The sequence below is a fragment of the Neolamprologus brichardi genome, chromosome 1, assembly GCF_056152115.1.
Source record: "Neolamprologus brichardi isolate AB-2024 chromosome 1, ASM5615211v1, whole genome shotgun sequence".
NCBI classification, from domain to species: domain Eukaryota; kingdom Metazoa; phylum Chordata; class Actinopteri; order Cichliformes; family Cichlidae; genus Neolamprologus; species Neolamprologus brichardi.
Genome location: NC_142104.1, coordinates 6,698,601 through 6,719,584, shown reverse-complemented (window position 1 = coordinate 6,719,584; position 20,984 = coordinate 6,698,601). Strand labels below are relative to the sequence as shown.

The following is a 20,984-nucleotide window of genomic DNA, read 5'->3' as shown; positions in this document are numbered from 1 at the left end:
AGAACTAGCCTCTTGTCAGGGACCCTGGGTCTGAGCGACCCAGGGTGTGTGTGTGTGTGTGTGTGTGGATGCCGGTGTTTCTGAGAGCACCTGGTCTACAACTTAAGAGTGCAGTGGAGCTCTCTCCGACACTGGATCATTGCGTGACTTCACGTTAGTCTCTTGGCCAGTCAGTACGGTTAGTCTGCCGCATTGTGTGTGTCTTACGGCTGCCTGTTTGTTATCTCCCCCAGGAGAAGCGTGGAGACGAGGGGTCAGCGAGCACGGGGTGCTCAGACACTGAGGAGCGGGGACAAGGAACACTGACACTGGGAAAAGGACACGTCACGGGAGTCGGAAACGCAGTGAGGATTTATTGTTATTTTCCATTTCAGTGTAAATAAACGCATTGCTAAGCACACAGAGTCCAGCATGCGGGTCCTCCTTCCTCACATCCCCACGGTTGGCCAGCGTCAACCGTGACACCTCAAGCCACCATTCAATCAACTGCAGTTTTTGATACTGATGCATTAGCATCATTTGTCAAGCCGCCACTTTGTATTTCTATGGCATCAGCTGGACAGAACAACAGGCTGCAGCATAAGAAACAACAGAACATTCTGCCAATTACATTTATTAATTACTTTTTAATGCAAGTTGCCAAAACGCTAAATGACCCACTTTATGTGGTTCTAGATTAAATCAGTTGCTGTGACGCTCTACTCCTACCCTGACCACCACATGCCTGTTCCGTAACTTCTAGACCACTGTGTACCATCAAACCGTGGGTTTAAAATAACCCTGTCAGTGGTTGATGTGTGAGATGAGCCAAACAAACTCCTGCAGCTCCCTATTGAACACTGCAGACCCAGGAAGCATCGGCCTGATGAGTCAATGCAGGAAGAGCTGATCATGATACTGCTGCTGTTTTTCATCACTGTCCGCCTGCCTGTTCATGGGCATCATGGACATGCATACATCCAAAAGGCCCGCAAAGCCAGTGCATATAAACCAACTGTTTGGTTTTTTTTTCCATTATGTTATTGAATTGTCTAAAATACAAATTGAATCAAATTTATATTTAGGGGGGTACTCCAGAGACACTCTTAACTGAAATAATTGTAAAATATAAAGATTTTTTTAATACTTGGGTGAAAATCATTTACAGTTAAAGGTACCTGAAGCCCAGGGCTCAGCAACACCACCGAATGCTGTACTGATGCTTTTTATTGTGGCCACCTTCAGTTGCTGCTTCTTTGTGGGTCTTCAGTTTGTCTTCAGTAACTCATAAGCATCTTTTGTTGGTTAGAGATCAGGTGACTGACTTGGCTGTTGACCAATATCTTATTTCTTTGCCTTGATTGTAGACTTTGGCAATGCCGTACTTGCCTCATTGACAGCTTTTTTCATTTATTTATGTTTTCCAGCCAAATGGCGGCCTCCTTCACTTGCATTGACATCCCCTTGGAACTTTAACATTCCCAGCAAACAACAACAAAACACAAATTCAACACTTGAAATTAATTGGAGATCTTTTATCTGCTTAATTTGTAAATGGTAAATGGCCTGTATTTGTATACTTCTTTACTAGTCCCTAAGGACCCCAAAGCGCTTTACACATCCAGTCATCCACCCATTCACACACACATTCACACACTGGTGATGGCAAGCTACATTGTAGCCACAGCCACCCTGGGGCGCACTGACAGAGGCGAGGCTGCCGGACACTGGCACCACTGGGCCCTCTGACCACCACCAGTAGGCAACGGGTGAAGTGTCTTGCCCAAGGACACAACAACCGAGACTGTCCAAGCCGGGGCTCGAACTGGCAACCTTCCGATTACAAGGCGAACTCCCAACTCTTGAGCCACGATTGTGGTGGAATAATGAGCAAACAGCCCTCCCCTGAACATGAAACTGCATATCTAATAACTTCTAAGCCTCAGAAAATGTCCTAAACAATGTCCCCAAACAGTTAATGCATTACATTTATTAAATCCCTTTAATTTAATCTATATTCTGGTCTCCCATCACATCCGCTGTAATGGCGAACAGAGGAAAAATGGTTTTATTGTCCAAATACTTTCAGTGTACTGGAATAAAACTATTGGGTAGCTTAATCTGGTTCTGACTTGATCAAAATTAGAATGCAGGTATCAAAGATATTATAAAGCCTCATACAAGTACAATGCAGTACAGGATGTATGTATGAATGTACAGGTGAATCCACTTAATTATGGCTAGAGCTACAACACAGAAACCACAATATCTCCCAGGCTGCACAGGGAACACCCTCGGGTCCATTTTTACCCACAAACCAGTTTGCTATGTCCATGGTCATTGGTGCGGCTGATGATTAGATTGGCCTGTCTAAGTAATGAGCTCATGCCCATAAAACCGCTAAAGTCATTAACCTAATAGAGCTCACTGTAATGGACGGCCATCTTCTGCCATGGATCCCCGCCGCCAAGGCCATAAAGTGCAATCTCCGATGTCTCCTGCCAGAACTCGGCTTTTAGCTTCATACCTCTACCCACCCCACCCATTAGGTCACATCCAGCAATAACTGCATCCCTACCATCCACTGTGGCCTCCACAGAGGCAATAAAGACAATTATATTAAGCGACCATTTGAGATCATATTAAGTTTTGGTTGGCTAGAGTCTTTTGGTGTGGGTTTGCAAAGTGTGGGAGGCTCTGATGCACAGCCACGTGGAACTGACATCACATCTCTCAGGTCATGACTGTCTGCAGATGGACATACTCCAGGTCAGGTCGTGTCTGGATGTTAAACGTCATTGAATGCTCTTCCTGAGCTTCCTGAGCTTGGGAGTGACAGCCAAAACTGATTTGTGTCAGAATAATGTGGACTTAAAGCCCTTTATGTATGGATGTCTGAGACCATCCACTCGTTCACTCTCTATATGCTATATTCTCTATATAATCCACTCTCACTAGTTCACTGAATGGAGTTAACCAAAATGTCAGATGATTCAGACATTTATCAACACTGACCGCATAGTATACACGGCTATATCCAAAATTATTCCTTTTCATTAGTAATTATTCTTACTTTCTTTATAACAACACTAAACAGTCTGCTAGCATATTTATCATTCATTATCACTGAAAATTGGTGCTGTCATTTTTGAGGACCGTATAGCATTCACAGAAAGTAGGACATGACGTGATTTTTAATAGTTTAATTTTTAGTGTCTGGATCACATAAATGATCCAGACGCTGAAATAAAATCGATAAACGCAGTGCACTTTAACGAGGGAGTGGTTTTTGACGCAGCAAGAGTCTCACACAGCCTTGATTTCAACTTTAATTGAGTGAGTCTAGAGATCGCCTCAGGGCTAAAAAGTACAAACAGTTTTCAATGTGAAACATCATTTAACAAAAGCTCTGAAAAGAGTGCGTGCTCATGTGTGTGGTTCACTGCTGGAGGGTAGCACCACTCAATGATGTCTCTATCCCGCCTGGACTTCCCGGATTCTTTTGGGAATTCAACCCAGCAGCACTCCAATCACCAGCTGGCTCCTGTAACCTGCTGCGAGTGCTAGATGTCTGCTGCAGACAGCCCAGGAAACAAGGAAAACTGGTTAATGTCCAGAGTACGTGAACCATTTAATACATCACATTATCACACCCTGCACAGGGAGAAAGAATGTGTAATGCCCTCCTGATTTTTAGTAACAACTATCACCATGCCCATGAGCAACCTAAGCAACCGACTAAAATCTAAAAACATTTAAAACAGGGTGTCTCTCTATCTATCTAAATGAAGACAACAACCCCACCAGTGTTATATTAGGTACAATCCTTATAACCGAAAAGGTACATAAATACACCGATGTGCAGGGTTGAACCTTCAATTGCTTTCAGATCTGCCTTATTTATTTGTGGCATAGATGCAATAAGATGCTTGAAACATTCCTCAGATATTTTGATTCATATTAACATGATTGCTGCTGACTTGTTGACTCCACATTTATGATGCAAATCTCCCGTTCCGCCTCATCCAAAAGTTCCTCTATCATACTGAGAATTTGTGACTGTGAGAGGCCATTTGAGGACACTGGGTTCACTGTCATGTTTAACAAACGAGTTTGAGATGATTTGTACTTTTTGACATGGTAGGTTATCCTGCAGCCATCAGAAGATGGGTGCACTGAGGTCGTCAGAGGATGGGCTTGATCACCAACAATACTCGGGCTACTCAAGTAGGCTGTGGTATTTAAATGATCAGTTGGTACTAAGAAGCCCAGTTTGTGCCAAGAAAATATCTCCGTAAATGCACTGGGTTCCTGACATACAGAACAGGTGTACCTAACAAAGTGGCTGGTAACTGTATGTTCCCAAGCAGTAAAAGGCACATCAGGTGAATGGTTTCTTCTTGATTCTGAGGTGCTATATCAGAACACTACACTCAAAAAATAACTTTTGTATGAACATTTAAAAAAAATCATGGAACAGATTTCCATACATTTAGATTGCTTTATTTTAGCATTATGCAGCTCTGTTATTTCAACTTATTGTACTTGAGTTGAAGCTGATCCAACCCATGCAAATTCCGTTAATCCAATAAAAATACTTAATGCTAATAGAAAGCCATTTATTAATGTGGAAATCCTTTCCATTATTATTTTAAGTTCATTTAAAGAGTTCTTTTTTTTTGAGTTTTCAATAAAGTCTGGTTTACATAAAACTTCAATAGATTTATAACAACTTTCACATAGTTGTCACTCCAACCATCCTCTTGTCTTTATCAAGGTTGTTTGTGGTTTAACCTCATCTTTGCCAGGTTAAACCATAATAAATAGCAATAGTATACACATGTGTATGCTTTTCTGCCTCTTATATCCCCAGGGATTCTGCTGTGGTTTGAAATCTCACGTGATCTTGGACTCTCACGAGTCCAGGCAACCACTCTAACCACTCTTGCTACATTGTATCATGTAATCTCAACAAGAATAAATAAAGATAAGTTGTTTAATTTCATGCAGATTCTACATGATTTGATTACGTTCACCATAGAAACATGAAATTATTTTTGTTCAAATTACTTGTTAAGTCTTGTAAATGTAACAACCACCCATTTTTTGGAGTGTAGGCCAAGCACACTTGGACTAATTCATGAACCATTTAAAAACATTTTAATGTTAAAAAATAAAAAAGGAGCTTTCTTTTAAAACATAAATAAAAGAACAGTGTTCACCACAATTCTGCGCTACTCCCAATAAGGTACAAAGCATAAGAATAAAAATACCTGATACTGGCGTTCCCTTAAATGTACAAAAACAACTTTATTTATTATTATTGTACAATTGGAAATCATGACCCAATCAGGTTCCTCGAATACCTATTGTGCACGCCAAAATACAACAGGTATGCTTGTGAGAATCTCCAACACCCATCTCTCAACTAATCATCACGCACAATGAAAACACACACAAAGCAGGAACATACAAACAAACACACACACAAACCATCTCCTGCACTGGCCTGATTAGTGGCCGGAACAATTACTGTAATCATGTCATCTTAACAAAGGAACAGATAAGGAGTCAGTCCTTCCCCCTCCACCCTCCTCTCTTATCACTCAAATCACCACGCTCATGTTTACCCAGGCACACACACACACACAAAGCCAAAGAAACACTGGTGAAAGCATCATTTCCTACAGATGTCCATCATCCTTTTCAGGTTGCTTTGGACATTTCAAGCTATTTCACCTAAAGCTGGGAGAAGAAACAGTGAAACAGTTTGACAAAATCTACCTCACACAGTGAATTAATGCAGGACACAAATGTATCAATCTAATATTTGTAGTGCCGAGATGATACTGTACTTCCTGTTGATGATAGGCGGCTGACTTCTTCTGTAGCATTTGTTTTTGGTGATATATGACAGACTGGTGTGAAAGTTAGTTGAGACATTCATATCGTTCTCAGCAATAAAAGAAACAAGATTACTGTGAAAAAGCTTGCGTTTAGGTTACAACAGGAGTGTGACTGTGTAGCATGGCATCTTGGATGTTATAGTTAACATTTTGCCCTTAATAACTCTGTCAGTTTGTACCGGGTTTACAGAAAAAGTTATACAGTAAATGCTAAAAGAAGTGAGACAACACGAAACACAAAGGAAGCTTATGAGTAAATTTCAAGGGAGACAGGAAAGCTCAAAAACTACATACAGTATGCAGCCAAAATTTCTGCTGTGAACTTTGACTAGCTTGGCTTAAGAGCCTTTTCTTTATTGAAGAACCAGCAGTAGACGGGTGCAACATACAATGAAGGAGTCTGACCAGAATCAAGAATAGGGCATGAAGCCAGTTTTTGGTTATTTCAAAAATTTTCAGGCGTATTCATTCAGAGATAAAGGGAATAAAAATCAAGTGACCATGCATAGTAATAATAAACAACTGTTTAAGAAATACCCAAACAAACCTCTGAAAACTCAGTTATAAAATGTGAATTATTTTTCTCTGTGGTCTCTTCCCGGTTGCCAGGAAGTCAGCTGACCCCTGACCTTTCATTCCTCATTGCCCTAAATGGAAGGTGTTGATTTGAACTGAAAAATGTAGACAGTAGGAGTGTTTTAATATTCTTTAAAACGCCTGCCCTTTGCCTAGGAAAACCCCTTAGTGGTCTTAATCATTCTTGGCCCTCCTAGTTTCTTTCTGTAAAAATAATTAAGTAAATAAGTAGGACATTAAGGACGGGTAGGACATTAAGTAGAGTCCTTGTCCTTGTCCATCCTTGCCTCCTCTTCTCCTCTGACTCCCACCTCTTCTGTTTCAGTCTGTTATTTCCAGTTCTCCTACGTATAAGAGGAGGGGTTTGTTTCGGTAATCATTTGACATCTACTCAGTCACTCCTGCTTAGCATTTACGTAGACACATACGTCATATGAGTGGCAAAGTGAACGGATGGAATAGTGGAGCAGAGTGCTAAAAATGAAACATACGCACACCTTTTAACTGAGAATAATAAACAATAAGTCCTGTGTTTTCTTATACTTATTCATCAATTGATTTTCTATTATACATCACAATTATAAAAGGTCACAATGAATTCTGTGCAATGCACGCTTCCTGGGCTAGCATGTTATTGGAGAGTCAATTAAATGATGAAAGAGGGATTCAGAAAAACTGCAGAGAGATACAAAATGATGAGACAGTGAAGCAAAACAATTACAAATGGACATAAAGAGACCACCATAACATTAACAATTACAAGGAAGCGCAAAACTACTACAAAAGATTAGACAATGATGAGACACAAGAAAAGGAAAAAAGAAACACAAAATTGCCAAAGACAATAAAAAAAAATTAAAAAGAGACACAAAATTACCACAGTGATAAAAACACAACAAATAAAGCTAAATAATGAAACAACTACAAATTAAGATGCTTATGCAGACAAAATATGACTTGAGAAAAACAGAGAAGAGACACAAAAATACCAAAGACATACAAAAATCAATAACAGACAAAAAATAGGATAAAAAAAACTTAAAATACAAAAAGAAAAAAACAACCTTTTCGTATCAATTTGTGTTCATTGTTGTGTTAGCATTCATATTATTTATAAAACATAATGAAACCTCGGGCAGCTAATGAGAAAGAGGGGAGAGAGGAGATCATCATCAGAAGGTCATATAAATGCCCTTCAGCAAGTTTCCCATTTTACCAGTCTGATCACACAACTTTGGCTTTGCTGAGTTTTATGGTAAAACAGTTGGTGTAATAAAAATGTTTCCTGTACATCTTATTTATTTAATTATGATTAAAGTGTTACAAGTGTCAAAATGATCATAGCGGTTGTCAATCAATATAACATTTCAGCCTCATGGCTTTCATCAGAGCATAAGACAAGTTGGAGGTCCTGTCACTTCCATGCACTTACTTACATTTGACAGGTTGGCTGAAAGAGTCACCTGGTAATTCACAATCTTTGAGAACTCAGCATTGGAGTTACATAATCTCCATTTAGCACAGCATCTTTTTCACAGATTTCATTTCTAAATCTCATTTTTTAGCGATGCTTTAGGTGTGTGCTTCCTTCAGCACCGTGGTACATGTATTCTATGAGGCATTAACAACAAGGAAAAAATAAAAGTCTTTGGGATGCTAGTAACGACAACAGATGATGGTTGTCCTAGTAAATATTGTCAGTATTGCTACTTACAATTTGTGTTTACTCTGACCTTCTGATAGCTGCAGACCGACAGATCTTGTTAGCTTATTCTGATTGTGAAGGTCATATAATTTTAAAATTTTCTCATACAAAGTTAGAGTTAGTAAAGACAAAAGAAACCATAAAATCAGCTCAGCAAGGTCTTGTCTGTTCTCCAGTGCCTCACCTTTAGTGCTGCCACATCTTGAGGCAGGGCATCCTCTAGTGGTCTGAACCATACACCACTGATTTATGTTGAACGACCATAAACAAGAAAGGAAACCCCAGACTTCACTTTTTGTTGTTGTTGTTGTTGTTTTCTTGTTTGTTTTTTGTCATTAAAAGGAATTAAGACGGAGCCATCTTAAGCTACTTTTAAAATATATAATAAGGCAGACACATTGTGAGAAATTTGATTGGAAGAACATATGAAGATACAGCTTTCTTTCCAAAAAGTAAAATGATTGTTCTTAGGAAGGCTCAAATCCAGAATTGTATTTAGAAGTCTTTTACAGTCCTCACTATAGCCGATGTCCTTTATCTCATTTTGCAAACTTTAGCTCCACCTAGATTCAACTCCAGAAACTTCCTAGCAGCCACAGTGGAAGCAGATCAACCAAAGTCCTTTTTATAAACACATCTCACCCTTTGGCAGCCATGTTCAAACGACCATTCTGTAATAGTGTGATCCCAAACAGAATGGGGACACACAATCACCCCCACTCTAAGTTATATTTCTACCACTATCTTTGCTGTTCCACATTTCTCCCTCAGATTCAGTATTAATTTAAGCGCCTTATGATGTCTCTGGATCAAAGGTTTCAACTTTATCCTTTCAGTTTCACAGACCGAATGTAAAAATGAAATTATTCACTTACAGGATGATGTAATATAGTGTCATATTATTTATATCATTGTACAGTAATTAAACTGTGGTGTTATGAATAAACAAATAGCTGTTGTTAATATAATTTTGATTATTTTTTTAAATTGATAATAATAATTTGACACAAATTATTCTTACCAACAGTTCAGGCGTCCTTTTTTTGCTTGCAGCTCCACCTGTGGCCACTAGGTGTCAGGGATCTTCCAGCACGTTCAAAATCAAAACTGACAGTCCTTTGTTCATTTAAGGATGTGAACTGACTTCCGTTATAAGTTTTTAAAATTAATAGTCAATCAACATCGGTTTTTTGTTTTTTTCTTTTTTGCAGATTTTTTTCTTGAGGCATTACACACTAATAATATACATAGGCCTTTCTGTATATCTAATATAAACTATTCACGCTGATGAAATTTGTTACTGGTTACTGGTTCTGCCTATTCAGTATTTTCCACAGACGTACTCAGATAATTACCACCGAATTATTTCCCATTAAGGTTATTAATCATGAAGTGCTGTTTGCTCAGTGTTTGGACAGGCCATCTATTGAACAGGTTCTTACAGAAAAGCTGATCGCTACACTGATATTTGGGTACAACTTTAGAATTATTAACTGTACTGCATAGCTAATATTTGAAGACATTGCTTTCTGTGTTAGCTCTTAAATGTTAACTGTATTTATTGATTTTGCTTTGTTTATTTGTTGCGCCTGAATTTAGAATTTGATTTTGTAACGTTATGTTATGATGTGACTTAGGAACATGACCCGAAATTGCAATGAGTGTCAAAAGGAGTTGTCGTGTTATATTTTGGAAAACAAAATATCGGAAGTATTCCGTATGCTGCGTTTAACTTGACGGTGATCACCGGAAGTGTCGCGTGACTGACAGAGTGGCCGGGGTATTGAACAGTTTTGGTAAAAAGTACTTTTTTTGTCAACAATTTATCCAAAAGATTGTGGCATTTGCTGGTATCTGCTGTATTTACGCTGGTTATAGTTTAAAGTCATAAGTTAGTATCTTAAGAAGGGAGCTTGTTGTGTGGCTAGCGTGCTGTTAACGGACCCGGCTGGGCGTTTTGATGACGTACTGATGGCTGAGCGAGGAATGAACTTTAAATGATGAATAAAATTAAATTGAGGCCTACTGATGAATTTGTTAAAATCTGGCGCAACTAAAATGAGTTTGTAAAGTTTATACGTAAAGGTAATTGGTATAAAATCCTGAAAGCAGGCGTAAAGTGAAGCAGATGAAATTTAGTTGTCAATGTGTTTGGTATTTTTCCTTATTTGACCTTTACTGTCAGTTCGTCATTTTAAGATAATTCAGTGTACTTAGTCGATGTTTGATAACGGCGGGATAGAACAACACTTTGGGGCTTTTATTATGAAGGGAAAATAATTAAGCGGAAGGGCGGATGCTGCTCGGTGTTTGCAACTCGACGCAAAGGGAGGACAGCGGATTCCGTTGGGAAGCTGCATATCATCGGCAGGCAGTTCTCATCGGATCATTTCGCTTTTACTGACAGGTTAACGGTGTCACATCTGGGATGAATTCCATTAGGTGTGTAGATCGTAGACTGGGTGTTGTTTTGGCATGTTATGGAGTAAAATGGTAGGAAAGATTCAAAACTTGCTCTTTTCCTGCCGCTGCTCCCCTTCAGTTTGCCTGCCAAATTAGCTGGTTAGCCCCCCTTTTTTCTGGCTTTGGAGATAGCATATGTTTGCTCAGTCACAAACCCCAGCTACTGTAATATCTTGCTTGATTTACATTTCTCCTTCCTCTTCCAGCCTCCACGCCCCGGCGGATTTAAATTAGCCTGGAATATGAACAGAAGAAGAAAATAAGCAGCAGCGGCGGTGGTGGTAGTGGAGGTGGCTGTCTTCCTGCAGGATTTCACCCAGGCTTTTTGTTTTTTCCCGTGGACATGCCTGGTCTGTGGAGCAAAGCTGAGAGAGGCTAGCCGGCCCAGAGTCCGGCTAGCGGAGGATTTCCCAAGTTTTGGATGATTGTTCAGCTGAAAGGCGGATTTATTTTGGACAAGCGCTGCTTTCCCTCCCCGGGTAAAGAGACAGCATGGGGGAGCCGAGCCTGGACGACTCCAATGTCAAGGTGGCTGTTCGTGTACGGCCCATGAACAGGAGAGGTGAGAGGGTGGCTTCAGTCTGCTATGACTGGGGTTGATATCCATACAAAAAACTTTTATTTCATTTCTCACATTGTTGTCCATCCCAGAGATATAATCAGTTGCTCCAGTGTTTCTAGAAAGAGTGGGTAGAATCAGTTGGCTGACACATCAATTTCAAACATTTGGTGTGCACTTGTGTCTTTGAGGTTTCATCAGAATCCTGAATGCATCTCTGTGTGCCACCTGAGTCTTTGTCAGCTGCAACACATGTTCTCTAAAAGGAGGGCTTTGACATCATCTGTACACATACAGCATGATTGCTTGTGCAGAGAAATTAAAACACTGACACTGCACATGATTCCTAGTTCTTCTTGACATACAGTAACGTCATGTTGGCAGTCTCACACTTTTATGCTATATGGATTATTCACAGGAGCCTGGGCTGACTTAACTGTTCCTCTTTTCTGTTTTTTTTATTTTATTTCTTAGGAGTAGGATGGCAGTCAGAGATTAGGACCCATTAGTGAAATGAGCTGGATGGCACATGTTTGTACAGTGCTGCCATAGGGCTTCCCTGATGGCTGCCTGCCATCCAGCCAGATTTAAAGCTGAGCTGCTGTGTGAAGATCTACTGTTTGGAAGTCTAGACGCTTTGTCTCCTTTACTGGCTGATACAGATGTCCGTAGCTTTTTGTTGTCACATGCTGAGGAGGCACGTTTTTTGGTTCATTTAATGTAAATAACCCAAGAAGGCTGACCTAATGATGTTGGAGCACAAATTTAGGCTTTTGTCTTTGCATCTCCCACTGTCTCTCCTGGGCTGCTAACATCTACACGTTGTTACATCTCTAATTTTAGAAAAGCCTGGATAACAAAAGCACAGTATTGCACAAATCTTTTGTGCATGCTCGAATGTGCCTGTCAAATGCATTCCAGATTTTTTTTTCCCCTGCACTGCAGGAAGGAAGACACAGATGACATTTCCTGGTCAATTTCCAATTTGTGTTTTTGCCATGGGATACCATGTGTCCCATAAAAGGAGGAGAAGGAGGAGAAAGAGGAAAGCTGCTGAGGCAGAGTGGTTGACCAACAACCGGCAAAATGAATCACGTGTGTCTTCCCCCTCATTTGAACTGGAGATGTCGGTCACAAGATCAAGGCAGTGGATCACCACTCTGTTCTCACTGTGAACTCTGATGTAGAGTAAACTCTGCAGGGAGAAAGATGATTTTTTTTTTTCCAGTGATGGCTCTCTGTAAAATTAGTAAGTTTTCCACTTTAAAAAGTCCAGTTTTTCACCAACAGCTGCAAGGTAGTTGACAGGGAGTGATGGGAATTTACTTGAAGTTCATTTGTCCTGTTTTGTCTTAGATGTCTTCAGTTTGTCCTCATTCAGTTATCCCTTTTCAGCGTGATATCTGACCTAACGGGTACAGCTGATATCTATGAGGGGATTTTATTGATACTTGGAGCACATTCTTTAATGCTCTTATTATTGATTCCATAAATAATAAAGGCTTGTGCAGCATTTTGCTGAGAATGGAGAAAGGCTTACATGTGCGTCAGGTGTGGAAAAAACAAACATAGTTTCTAAAGTCACAGTTACTTTACATGATTGCTTGATAGACTTGTGAATTTGTTACACTTAACAAAGTGAATTTTAATCCAGTGGATTTCCTTGAACTTTAACAACATGCCCATCAGCCACAGCCACTTTAGATACACCTGTTCAATTGGTGGTTAACATAAATAACTAATCAGCCAGCCAAAACAGCAGAAGATTAGAAAAAGATTCCCTGGTCTGATGAGACTTGGTGTTTGTGGTGACATTTGCATGGTAGGCTCATAATTTGGCATACACAACATGAACATGGAAGCATGGCTCCATCCCGAGTCATGTTAATGGTTCAGACTGGTGGTTGTAGCTGCTTCCAGCTGGATAACGTAATGTGCCAGGTCATAAAGCTTAAATGATCTCAAATTAGTTTCTTGAGCATAACAATGAGTTCACTATACTCAAATGGGCTTATATTTTCAAACCACTAAAAGCAACTTTCAGAAGCAGATTTAAAGCTAGATCAAAGCCAGCATCCAGGTCTAGTAGTTAGTTAATGTTGTACATAAACCAGTTCCTGTATGCAGCCTCTATCTTCCAGCAAGTTGAACCAATTATTATTTTGGCAAAAAAAGGAACAGGCAGGAAAATTGAAAGTTTGCTAAATGCAGTGGGAATAGGTTTGGAACTGGCAGTGCCACGTTTCCATGAGGGCCTTTTTGATGGTTTCTCTGTCTGAATGGAGTTTCTGTCCACATCTACCAGCATTCAAGTGGTATCTTTTTGATTTCATAAAAAGCAGTTGGCAAGAGTCACTCCAGGAGAAGTGCACTCACAAATCCTCTCAGATCTCAGAAAAATTGCTCTGTGTGGTTTTCCAGTTCACACATTCGCACCTTTGATCTGTTCAGCCACAGCTCTTACTCGGTTCTCCAGCATCACACAGCTGTTTCTGGAAACAGTCATGGTAGTTAAGGGAGTGCACTTTCCTCTCAGCTTTCCCTTGCTGGTGTGGTGATTCAGAGTCTGAAATAATAAGCAGGCCCCTTTAACCCGAGGCCACTGTCCCCATGTATCCCAGGTTGAGGAGGAGAGGTGGTGTAGCTGCCTAGCTGGACAAAGGCAGGAAGGGAGTGAGTCTGAATGAGTATTTGCTAACGTTGCATAATCCTCCATGTTCCCATGGCTGTGGACTTCGAAGAACAGAGCAACCTCAGGCGTAGCAACGGCAACACCGCGGCCAATCAGCTTCCTGGCTGATGTCAGTGCTGTGGTGCCAAACCTCAGCACCGGTAGCCCAGGGAAGGCCAGTGGAAAGTGGGAGCTGGTTATGGAGCAACGAGAGGCAGATAACAATGGGTACATTTATCCTCTCAACCATGCTACATCACACTTTCCTCTCTGCTGAGCAGAAAGTACAGCTGCTGCACATGGGGCACATGGGTAATGTAGGCTGCAGCAACAGAAGGAAAAAGTAGAACAGAAAGTTTGCGTTCTAAAAGCTGTATGTCTGTGTCAGCCCCCTTGTTTAACGTTTGCTCTTTCTGTCTGTTATGGGCTCTCTGTTGAATCAATCTGCTTTTTTTTCTTGCTTTCCTTTTTTTTGCTTTGTACTGCCCTTGACAGCAGAAGAATTGGAGCGTGATTCAGGTTCTCTGACCTCTGACATTAAGTTTCCATGGCTCTACCCTCATGCCTGAAACAGTAGTGCAAGCTCCACGAAGCAGACAGTTCAGCTTAAAATACATAATATTTCTAATGACCACACTTGTCCTCTCCATTGGACGTCAGTTTTTCCAGCATACAGTAAATTTTGGTGCCGACCAGACAGGTTTTGCCCTTCCACCCACGGAAAATCACAAGGCTTTTGATTTTGAACATCTTTGTAAGTTAGACTGATTTTGCTCAAGCATAAAGTACATGTTATTTGTCAAATTAACAAAAAAATCTGTAAAATGCAGAATACAGCCTTCTTGTGCCTATGTGCCTTGGACCACAACTATATGTGGTCCAATCATGCTCGCGTCCATAACCCTGTCCACTTAAGCCAGAAAAGCCCGGAGATGTACAACTACACACATTGGGATTCCCATTTGTATTGTATGTAAGAAATTGTACCAGCTAGATAAAGTGACTATTTGCATCTTGTTTGTTAGGCAAAGGCAGCTATGCTAATAATTCAGCATGTAAAACCACGTACAACCTATTCACCAGCTACACAGCAATTGGAAATGCCCTTTGCTAAAGCGTGTTTTATTGCTTTATTTAACAATAAAGTTAACTTTTCATACTTGGTCACCAAACCATGAGAAAGGCTACTAATGTCTTCTGTGCACTAGGGTTATAAATATTCTCAAACTGTCTTACCCTCCCAGCTTTTAATTCTGTGAAATTAATTCATGTTTAAAGGTCATTCAGGTCTCAATTTCCCTAGAAATGGATTAGAATAAGCAAGTTTATTGCTTTGTGATCCAATCAAGTGGATTAATTAATTGCAACTGTGGTTCAAAAATTATTGTATGGAATTTGGGGGATATTGTTGCACTCCTCTCATAGTGATATTGAATTGTTGGTTGTAAAGCTATGATTTGGCACATGGTGAGCAAGTGTATGCGTCACCCTGACTTGTTGATTATACCAGCAGTCATGACTTGGTTACACACAAAAAAAAGAAACGACTGAAGAAACAGCACTTCTGTAACGCTGCTTTAGACAGTTCTTGTTGCAGAAAGGAATTGAAACCACGAGCTGTTTTTCCTGTCCTAACACAACACATTTGCTCATGATCAAAACATCCCTACATGTTCTTGCAAGCCTACTGCACAGTTGAGAGGTTATTGACAGTCATCTATTTCATATACTGTTTGTTTAATAAAAAGCCCATATCTAAAGATTTGGCTGAAGTATTTACTGAATATGGTGGTAATTTGCACAGCAACAATGTAATAAAACTGCTACTCTATCATGCATGTGTACACATGGCCTGAACAAGGTCATGTGGTGGTGGAAGGATGGTATTTATTATCAATAAAAATGACCTTGAGCAAATACTGATTTGCATTTTAAGGAACCCCGTTGTGACCTCTGATCACAGGGTCATTTTATTGATACTTTAAAGAGGATATCGTTACCAGGGAGAACACAATACCCAGCCATATATTTATGGTCTTAACAAATATGCTTCCTGCGGACACAGAAAGACATCCTATTGATGTGGTATGTAGCTGTGTTATTATTATGATTAAACATGAGTTTATAACAAACTCACTAATTATGTTTATTCAGTATTTTGTGGCATTTACCACAGTCTTAACTATAGTAATAATGTGTAATTGTACACAGTGGTGATTTTTTTTTAAAGTTCCAGTGACTCTAATGAAACTGTTATATTCTCCTATGAGTACATGTTTTTTTTTTTAATTCAAATAAACAAGCAGTTCTGTCAGATGTTGGAAGCCCAGGATATGCTGGCAGCACCTACTATGCGAGTATGCAGACAACTATTATTAGGTCTCCTAAGGACGGCAGATGAATGGAGAGACATACCAGTCTCAAAGTATTTATTGTTATTTTCCAGTGTGGTTACTTTCACAGCTAGCTTCTTCTTCTTTTTTTTTTTTTTTTTATAAATGAAAAAGGCATCAAGACCAGTCCTTATGCATGATTTTAATTTAATCTATATAGTGTCGAATCATAACAAGTCCCCTCAAGTTGCTTTATATTTTAAAGTTATGTATCTTACAGTAATAGCGAGACAATCAAACGCTAAGAATCGACCCACCCTTACTACAGTGTGTCATCTGATCTAGATTTAAGTATAGCCTTTATCAAACATTTTAAGTCTAATCTTAAAAATAGAGAGAGTGTCTGTCTCCTGACAGACATGCTGAGTTGGAAGTGGGCAGTGGGTGGTCTGAAGGCCAAGTGTTACGTCACTGCACGAACAGGCCACGGTCAGAATGGAACGTCCTTAGTTCTGTATGTGTTTGTGTGCCCAAAATAACCAGGGTATTGATTAGCCAAATGCTTACTCTAAGGTAAAAGGTCATTTTTTCTGAGTCTGTGATTGCTTTCCTGCACACACAATTGTTTGAACATAACGTTTGTTCCACAGGAAATTACGGCTAATATCTAATGCAGTTTAACAGTTTAACTCCTGCTTGTGATGCAGGGAGGACGTGGCCATCAGAGCAGTGTTAGTAAAAGTTACTTGGTGTCAGCCATGTATATAACACTAAGGATTCTGGGTCCAAATATTATGTTTGCTTGTGAATGGTTGCATTGACTGGGATGTGTGAGGTTTTGAGCTTCAGTCGTTTAGTAATAACACTTTGTGTTTTCTGATCCACAGAAAAGGAATTAAACACTAAATGTGTTGTGGAAATGGTGAAAAACCAGACGATCCTCCATCCTGCGGGAGGTAACCTTGGAAAAGGAGACTCTAGGTATGTCTGTTTAGAGTGTGACTCATGTCAACAGCTGATGTATTTTCTTCACTGGTACCTAATTCCTCCCCCCCCCCCCCCCCTTTTTTTTTTTTTTTTCTTTCTCAATGAGGGCTGCAATGCATGTCTTGTGCAGCAGTGAATGAAAACAGTCATTTCACATTGTTATGTGTTGACACAATTCAAGAGGATGTGGGTGGAACAGACTTGAGAAATTCTCAGAAAATGTTCTGAGGACATTACCTACTATGACCATTAGAGATGTACATCCATAAATGATTTTAGTAATCAATGGAAAAAAGTTGTCTCTTACAACTCTAGAACCTGCCTGAGAATACCCCTATTTGACTTTTATTCTGCCAAAACTATCCAGGGGTATTTAAGAGAAAGGAGCAATTTTAAGCTCGGTTTTTACCAGGAAGTGAAACTTTTTTGAGTGTCCTAGGCCAAAATAGGCAGCATGTGGGGTTTTTTTTGTTTTGTTTTTTTGGTATTGTGGCAGAGAGAAAGAAATCTCGTACAGGCATAATGTAAACTCCACTCCAGTGATGTCACACATGTGACCTAGTCATTACCTACTGTAAATTCATCAGTTAAAGTGCAGTATCCTGCCTTTTGTGGTGATGTCAGCCTTACTAAATATGTTTAGATCTAGAAAAGTTTAAATCATTAACACTTAAAAACTATTGGTGTTTAGTGTATAGGTTTCAGCACTCACACCAGAGACCCAAGTTCAAGTCATACACTTTGTCATTTTAGAAGGTTTCAAACTCTGCTGTCTTGACCGCAACAGCTACATGTCCACACTTTGTCTATTCTAAACAAAATACATGTTGCGGACATGAAATTTAAATACCTCCGTTACAAAGTTGCACGAACTGTAATGAATAACTGTAATTTTGTGTTTATTCACTTGAACAGATTGTTGTTTTGTGATATTTATATTCTCTCTTCTTTATAAGTGAGGTAACTCTACACAGAAGGGTCCTGCCTGTATTTGAACCTTTAGCTATGAGGCAACATTGATAACCACTGAGACACCATGCTGATACGGGCTGAATAGACATACTTTTAATGGTTAAGCCAAATTGTAAGAAAATAAAGGATAAAATAATATTGATGTGCTTTCAGTGTCTTACTTTTAACGGCCTTAATAGTCACACGTCTCATGAGCTGCCAGTAGCCCCCTTCTATTGCCCTCATACAGATTTATAGTTGGCTTTTTTTCTTATTCTTTTTTTGCCCTTTACCTTTTGTCTTCTTAGAGGCTTGCAGTGCTTTGGGAATTTTCTTATATCCTCCCTCTAATTGCTGTTTCTCAAGAGGTCTTGTCTCAGATTTGTCTGGAATGTCCTCATGATGTAGTTTTTGGCAGGAAGCAGACCAGCCACCTGTTGGGCCTCTTCAAGGCAGGTGGATTTTAACTCGCACCACTTGCCACTTGTTTTCCACTCTTGGCTTTCCCTCTGCCTCATCTTGTTAACCAGCTGCTGTTGGTGGTAATGGCATAACTGTGCTCGGGGTGTCTGAGTTCCTGTACTGAAGGAATTAAGATGTGTTAGATTTGGTTGTAAAGCACAGAACAGGATTGTGTGTGTGTGCTGTGAATTTGTGTCCAAGTTGTTCCAGACTAATGGTGAGATCGCTCAAACTGCGTCTCAAATTGATGGGATGTAAGCGGTTTTAATTAACCTTTTTTCGTCTAGTCGGATGGTTTGAGATCATCTATTAATCATTCTTGACTACGGATTCTGACTACTGACCATATTGGTGGAAGCCAGCTGTGTCAGAAGAAAGACCTCCTTGTGACTGCTGAAGCCGACTGCAGACTGCCAGATCAGACGCGGTGAATAATGGCTTCAGGCTGACGTTCATGAGCAGACAGCAGCACTGTGTGTGTGTGTGTGTGTGTGTGTGTGAGAGAGAGAGAGATATGCCTAAAAGAAAGACTGCACCATCGAGATGCACGCAGACAGAGAGAGTTGTATATATAAAAAGACAGACTTGACTCCTGCTCAACTCCTTGTGCCTGGGCTTCCTCCCTTTTTCTCAACTCTTCTGTTTCCTTAGCAACGCACGAGGAGGTTAACTCTGGGTCACTGCCAGTGACCGTGAAGCCCCTTCCTTGATTGAGGAGAAGATGGAAGAGGGGGGGAAAGGCCTCATTTACACGAGCATCTGTCGCCCATAAACTTCCTAGAGGTGACTTTTATGGTGGCCTGAACAAGAGCAGCGCTGCCGCTTCTCCCACTGTCTGTCAGTGACAAAGGACTAACGAAGTGACAGAAGGATGGGCTGACTGAGTGTTGTTTGCAGATGCTGTTTTTATTTTGTTTGCTTGGGCCCAGGTTTCATTGACATGGTGTTTACATTTGAGGATTATCTTTTACTCACCTAGTTTCCTGGTTGTTAAGGTTTCGAAAGACTGGAGTGGGTGCAATAAAGGTTAGGGTGTTGCAGGTGCACACTATTTGTTTAAGTTACTGAGTTATAAAGGGCCTCTGTTTAAAGCTGGGCAGAAGATAACGTCATCTTTACTGATAGCTTTATCTGCACAAACTAGCTTTATGATTATTATTATTATTATTATTATTAGACTCTCATTTAAATTTATTTACTTTAATTGGCATTAAGTAGAGTCTTATTACTGCACTTGTTAATATAATTCAAACAATAATAACAATGTTAAACAAACCACTACAGACTGTCAGAACTGTGGCTTACACTGTGTAAAAGCACTTAGTGTGGAACAATAGGCAGCTTGAAAATTGGACAGGACATTTGCTATACAAATGAGCTCAAGGAAGGAAGTTTTAAGTCAGAGGTCATGTGACATGTGGCCTTCACAAAAGGATTGGGATCATTTTGCTGGGCATCTACAGAGCAGTGACAGGTTTATTTAACTTTAGGGTAGCTCAATATGCATTTATATACAGCCCACTAGTACAATATATTATCAGCATAGTGTTGGTGGGCTAAAGGATGAAGGCTGGTGTATAAGATAAGATAAGATACCTTTATTAGTCCCATGAATGGGAAATTTCATGTTAAGACTGCCGACCTATTGCACGCTATGGCGGCGCCATCTTACCCTCCGACCATACATACATTACACAAAAGCATCACATGGGGAAGACAGGTCAGAGAGGTATAACAATGGAAAATGCACCACATGCGGAAAGATAAGGAGAAAAAAAATAACTCCCCCCAGACTGAGCTCCAACAGGGAGATCAGTTTGAGAACAGAAAAAAAACCACCGCTGCACATAGAACATGAAAAAACTCTTAATACACCAAAGAAACACATGACAAGCAAAAGGGATGGGTAAAGGGTGAGAGACAGCCAATGTAGACAGTACATCCGGGCCTGCAGCAGCGCTGGTCTCCTTGATCCACCATCAGCATCAGAAGGGAATAAGCGTCGAAGGCGTTTGGAGGGGGGATGAGTGTACATCTGCGTGTGTGTGTGTGTGTGTGTGTGTGTGTGTGTGTGTGTGTGTGTGTGTGTGTGTGTGTATGTCCAGAGTTATTCTCATTTTTCTTAACCTGCTTTCTGACATACCGTTAGCTGTGCACGAAAACACACTGCCTTATTATTAATTAAAAAAGAAGCTGAAAACTTCACCTGTGGAAATGTTCACCTTCTAATGTAGTAGACCCCTAATCTCTGCCGTGAGACAGTTTTCAGTAACGTCTCCAGCAGTGTCTTTATTGGGGGTTGTTGCCGAAACTCAGGATTAGTTCTGTTTAAATACAAATGAAGGATTTTCTTCTCTTAGGCTGTCAGGACCTGTGTTTCTAACCAGGCATA

The 20,984-nt window shown here is 40.1% G+C and overlaps 1 protein-coding gene across 7 annotated transcripts in view; it reads left to right on the top strand.

The window, feature by feature from the left end:
- The first annotated feature begins 9,898 nt into the window (after positions 1–9,898).
- The window catches only part of kif13ba (kinesin family member 13Ba), a 45,423-nt gene continuing 34,337 nt past the window's right edge, over positions 9,899–20,984 (top strand). For 4 of the 7 annotated variants that reach the window (XM_035905103.2, XM_035905099.2, XM_035905098.2 and 1 more), the window contains exons 1-3: positions 10,471–10,608; positions 10,836–11,191; positions 17,080–17,173. In XM_035905103.2, coding sequence (XP_035760996.2) covers positions 11,122–11,191; positions 17,080–17,173 — 164 coding nt within the window. In that variant the 5' untranslated portion in view covers positions 10,471–10,608; positions 10,836–11,121. Of the gene's footprint in view, positions 9,963–10,470; positions 10,729–10,835; positions 11,192–17,079; positions 17,174–20,984 lie in introns of those variants that run through there. The other 3 variants (XM_006779721.2, XM_035905097.2, XM_035905093.2) reach the window with 3 other exon arrangements.